This window comes from Arachis ipaensis, chromosome B02 (genome assembly GCF_000816755.2).
Source record: "Arachis ipaensis cultivar K30076 chromosome B02, Araip1.1, whole genome shotgun sequence".
Taxonomy (NCBI): domain Eukaryota; kingdom Viridiplantae; phylum Streptophyta; class Magnoliopsida; order Fabales; family Fabaceae; genus Arachis; species Arachis ipaensis.
In genome coordinates, this window is record NC_029786.2 from 46,683,617 (window position 1) to 46,689,616 (window position 6,000).

The 6,000-nt window shown below is 33.8% G+C and overlaps 1 protein-coding gene across 1 annotated transcript; it reads right to left on the minus strand.

The window, feature by feature from the left end:
• On the minus strand, positions 4,960–5,494 carry LOC107627222. Its single transcript, XM_016330074.1, has 2 exons — positions 5,488–5,494; positions 4,960–5,345 (listed from the first exon to the last, which is right to left on the minus strand). The coding sequence occupies exons 1-2, from the start codon at positions 5,492–5,494 to the stop codon at positions 4,960–4,962; spliced, it is 393 nt and encodes a 130-aa protein (XP_016185560.1).

Sequence of the window (6,000 nt, forward strand, 5' to 3'; positions counted from 1 at the left end):
TTTAACCTTTTCATTATATTTTGTAAACCAATGTTGAGCCTTTTAACCCCATTTATTCTTTACTTTAGCTCATCATTAACTCTAAGCGGAAAATAATAATGTCCTTAATTTAAATCCTTGGTTAGCTTAGACTAGTGAGAGTATTCATGATTTAAGTGTGGGGAAGTTGGGTTTGCCAATATTTGGTTTGAGAATTGGGTGTTGTATATTCTTGTGAAAATGTGCAAAACAATAGTTGAGCATATATTCTTGCATTCAATATCTTAATCGTATGCATCGAGAAAAACAAAAAAAAAATAAAAAAAGATAAAAAAAATATAAAAAAAGAGAGAAAAAGAAAAGAAAAAGAGCAAATAATAAAATGGGAAAAAATGCCCCAAAGTAAATGGTGTTAGCAATGCATATGAGTTGTACTCAAATTGGGATGCATGGATATGTGGCAAAACATAGTTAATGGGTAGTTAGATTTTGTATTCTAATTACATGGATTGTTTTAAGTTAGGTGGAAAGTTTAAGTTAATTAAGGATTCATATTTTAGTCCACTTGACCAAATACAATCCTACCTTGACCCTAACCCCATTATAACCCTTAAAAAACCCCTTGATATGTGTATTTGTGCATCAAATTAATTATTGATTGGTAGAAGAAGAGCAAGCCTTAGAAAGCAAGGTTAGTAGAGAATTGAGAGAATCGAACCTTAAACACTTGAGTGATTAGAGTGTATACACTTTTGGTGAGGGTTCGATGCTCGATTCTTTGTTCCCGGCTTTCACGAGCTTTCTTCTTACAAGTTTACTTGTACTTTATTTTTTTTTGAATTAGTGGAATCCAGTTTATGTTTGTCTTGGAGAATTTGTTTACTTTTAACCAAGTAGGTAGAAGTATTTTGCATGTAGTTGCATTCATATATATAGGTTGCATTTCATAAGTTTCACCATTCCTCTTCACTCTTTTGGTTCTCCTGAGCTTAGCATGAGGATATGCTAATGTTTAAGTGTAGAGAGATTGATAAACCCCACTTTTAGGATTTATCTTGTACTTAATTGAGTGGATTTTATCCATTATTCTCACACTTATTCATATAATTCGCATGTTTTATATTTTCCTTCCTAATTTTGTGCTATGATTGAAAACATGCTTCTTTGGCCTTAAATTTGCTATGTTTAATCCTCTCTTATTACCATTCGATGCCTTCATATGTGTGTTAAGTGATTTCAGGGTTTATAGGGTAGGAATGGCTTAGAGGATGGAAAGGAAGCATGCAAAAGTGGAAGGAATACAAGAAATTGAAGAAATTGCTAAGCTGTCAACCCTGACCTCTTTGTACTAAATCGACCATAACTTGAGCTACAGAGGTCCGAATGAGGCGGTTCTAGTTGCGTTGGAAAGCTAGCATTCGGGGCTTCAAAATGATATGCAATTTCCATGTTTTCCATGCAGTTAGGCGACGCGCACGCATGCATGATGCGTACGCGTGACCTTGCGAAAGTTCAGCGACGCGTACGTACGCGTACGCATGATATGCTCTACGTGCAGAAATTGTAGAAAATACTGGGGGCGATTTTGGGCTGGTTTTGGACCCAATTTTTGACCCAGAAAATACAGATTAGAGGCTGCAGAGTGGGGAAATGATTCATTCATTCACACAACTTTCATTCACATAATTTTAGGTTTTAGATATAGTTTTCTAGAGAGAAAGGCTCTCTCCTCTCTCTAGGTTTTAGGATTCCTTTTAGTTCTTTTTAGTTTCAGATTTCTATCTTAGTTTAATTAGTTTCTCTTCTACTCTTATTTCTTTTAGCACTTTAGTTTATTTATTTCCGTTGTTGATTACTCTATGTTGCTATTTAAGTTTATAAATTCTCATGTTAGATTCAATTTCTTATTAATGCAAGTTGAGGTATTTCATATTTTCTGCTTCTTTTATTATTTGTGAGTCATTGATGTTTGCAATTGGTCGTTTGGATTTACTATTCCTTGCTAGTTTTCTATGTTTTTATGTTATGCCTTCCAAGTGTTTGACAAAATGCTTGGTTGGGTTTTAGAGTAGATTTTTCTCCTTTTGGCTGTGGTTGAGTAATTGGAGACTCTTGAGTTATCAAACTCCTTTGTTGATTGATAATTGAAAGTTGCTAGTTGATTTGGATCCCTCTAAAGCTAGTCTTTCCTTAGGAGTTGACTAGGACTTGAGGAATCAAATTAATTCATCCACTTGACTTTCATTCATAGTTAGAGGTTAACTAAGTGGGAGCAATGGACAATTGATGTCACAATTGAAAAGGATAGCTAAGATAGGACTTCTAATTCTCATACCTTGCTAAGAGCTTTATTAGTTATTAGTTTAATTCTTGCAATTTACTTTTCTTGTTCCTTATTCAAAACCCCAAAAAGATACAATCTCATAACAATTATAAGTACACTTCCCTGCAATTCCTTGAGAGATGACCCGAGGTTTGAATACTTCGGTTATTATTTTTATAAGGGTTTGTTACTTGTGCCAACCAAATTTTTGTATGAAAGGATTATTTGTTAGTTTAGAAACTATACTTGCAACGAGAATTCATTGAGGAATTCTAAACTGTCAAAAATATGTTCATCATGGTGTTACATTAATGGTATCACAGTGGTTCGTCCTCATGAGCCTGAGGGATGGACTGATTGTGCATCGTTGCACACTCTGGGTCGTTTTTTTCGTGCTATTTAGGATATCTGTTTGATATGCATAGCATGCTTGTTTGTGAGTGCCTTTGGAGATATTGAAGCATTAAGCTTGAGATATTGAGACTGATCACCTTGATATCAATTTTTTGGAGTGGAAAAAAAACCCGAATGGCAAGTCACGGATGAGGTCGATCACGTTAACGGAGAGGTAGTGAGGATGACTAACCTAGCCTATGCATTACGAACTCAACATGTTCCGAAAAACCAGTTCGTGGAGTTTGCGGCATACCAGTTGCTGAGTGCGGCACAGTACTGGAGGTAATGGAAGTGCCGACTAACACAGCTACGGAATGAGGGTGTGTCATCCGAAAGACCAACTGATGCTTTTGTGAATTTTAATTAGGACTTTTTATTTCTAACTGGTGTGGCCTTGAGCCTTGTTAAAAAAAAGTTTTAAAGCTTAAATTGATTTTGAAATTTGGTTTGAAACTTTTGGTTTAAATGTTTTCGTTTTGAAACTAAGTCGAAACTCTTGGTTTGAATAATATGGTTTACAGAAAAAGTTAGTTCTAAGATTTTGTTGATTTTTTAATTTGGTTTGTAATTTAACTTATCAAAAGGGGTTCAAATTGAAAAGCTGTGATTTAAGGATTTTAATGAATTTAAGAAAATAATTATTTAAAGTAATTGATTTAAGAATAAATAATTTTGAGTTTTTTTGAAAAAGTTTTGACATTTAAAAGGTTTAGATTGAACTTGTTTTGAAGGCTTTGGAAAATATTGCAAAATTAGTATTTCCTTTAAGGAAAAATTTCGGATTCTTAATGATGATAATCAGAGTGACGCAGCGGAATGCGAGAGGGAACATCGACATGGTAGGACTATGATGGACAAGATTATGAGACAACGTTGGAAGTAGAACGCTTCGTATCTCACGCGATTCGAATTTTGGGGACAAAATTCCTAATTAGGAGGCGAGAATGTAAGAACCGGCTTAATTGCTTTAATAAAATAGTAATTTAATCACCCAAAATAGGTTTGAAAATATAGAAATGATATTTTGAAAATTGAATTTATTATTTTGAAAAGATAAAAATAATTTGAAATAAAAAAACGGGCACTAATCTTAAAGGTTTTGGCCTAAAGTGGGCCAAACGGGTTGAAACGGCTAACGGGTTGGACCGGGCCAAAGGTCCAACATATATATATGTGTGTTTAATGAGCTTTAAGCTCATTTTGATGCAATGAGAAAGAGAGAGCTCGGATAGATGATGGTGGGGGGTGAAACCCCATTGTCACTATTCATCATCACCTTCTGGGAGCCATAACTTGAGCTACAGAGCTCCGATTGACGAGCCGTTTACAGTCACGCGAAGTTCTTATCATGCATGTGCAAAATAGCTTAAGGCACAAAATGCTTACCTCAAAATGCATCATAGCAAAACTTTTCTATTTCTTATTTATTTGTTGTTGTCTTGCCATGCTTTAACTCCTATTCTTTTATATATATCCAATGGCTTTCGATACCACCTTATTTTGCAAGATTGATAAAAGTCTTCGATAAAAGAACTTATGAGGGAAGTGACTTCCGCTCCATATTTGAATCATGAAGTATTTCTTGTCGATGTTCATTATTTGTTTTAGATAATAAATTTTTAAGAGAAATACTCGATGGTCATCACAATTTATTATTTTTAAAAATTATTTTTGTTTTAGTCTAGTCAATAACATACTTTTAATTCAAATTTTTAAATATTGATTGACTACTAGTCAAAAATAATAAATTATGTTGATCCTCTAACATTTTCTCAATAGTTGATATTATCAAATTTAATAGAAACTCAATAAATAAAATACATAGAATAAAAGATACATATATATGTCGTTGGGAAAAATGGCATGAATTTGATTGAAATCACATCTCCAATTAAAAAATGCAAAGTAAAAAAAATAAAAAATAAAAAATCGTAATTTACAAACTTACAAAATATTACTCTCTTTTTCCTGCCTCCAGCCCTTTGTCTTTAGAGCATCAAAAATTCAAAATCCTTCTCACTCTCTCGTTCTCTATTAGGAGTGGATCCTCTCAAACGAAAAATTCACTTGACTATGTCTGTGTTTTTACCTTTTCTTTTTTCTGTTGCATCTATTTGACTATATCAAGACTTATTCAATTAAGGGTAGAAATTCATACTTGACCAATTTTCCAATTGAGAATACTCATTCCTCTCTTCAACTTGGCACCAATTATTTGATTACAAGTTTATGATATATTGTATAATGATTTAAGTTAAAAACTAATTGGGTACGGGTCCAGATTCAGGCCCAGGACTAGAACCCAACTCTTGAGAAAGAGAGATATCAGATAAAGAATCTCCCTTAGAGGCCCTTCGGGTTCTAGGAGAGGACTTCTTTACGGGACTGTCTTCAGAGGTACTAGTCTTTGTTTTCCTACGAGGTTTAGGGCCCGTCGGTGGCGTGTCATTGGTGGGTGACTCGGAGCCCTGGGTGGAGCCACGGCGGTGGCGACGGTGGCGGGATCCGCCGGAGGAGTCGTTGTTGGAAGAGTCTGCGGTTGGATCCGAGGAGCGGTTGCGACGTGCGGTCTTGGTCTTGGCTGAGTTAGAATCACCATCGATTGATTGGTGTCTTGACTTGGGAATCAAATGTCTAACCTTGGAACCTAAAATAAAAGTTTAAAAACTGATTTGGTGATTAAAATTTGTTGAGAACTAAATTATTCGATTAAAAATTTTTTAACAGACTGATTTAAAATATTACTCTAACTTAAATGATGCAGCAACAAATATACATAAATAAAAAACTGTACATTTTTGTAATAACCATCTTAAACAAGATTGTCAACAAATATATATAACTAGTAATCCAAAGTTTTTAATTTTTTTTTTTATTAAAGATATGAGACTCGAACTCGTAACCTTTTAATTGAGAATGGGGAGATTATGCCATTTGAGCTATTACTTATTGGCAAAATTTGAAAAGATAGGAGATTCGAACCAGCAACCTCTTAATTGAGTATGGGAAGTCTATGCCATTTGAGCTATAACTAGTAATCCAAAGTTTTTAATTGTTAACTCTTAAATGTGTGTAATAATAAAGGATGATGCTGATGATGATATACTAGCGGATTACATTATAATATAATTCACTTTGCGTAATAGTAATAAATTTAGGATTGATCACAATGATAATAGTTTGGTTTTCATTTCGATTCAGATTTTATGAATAAAATATTGAGAAAATACCATTCTCTTCTCTATGAGATATTAAAATGACATTCTCCTCTCTTTTATTTATAAAATATATATTTCTTTTTT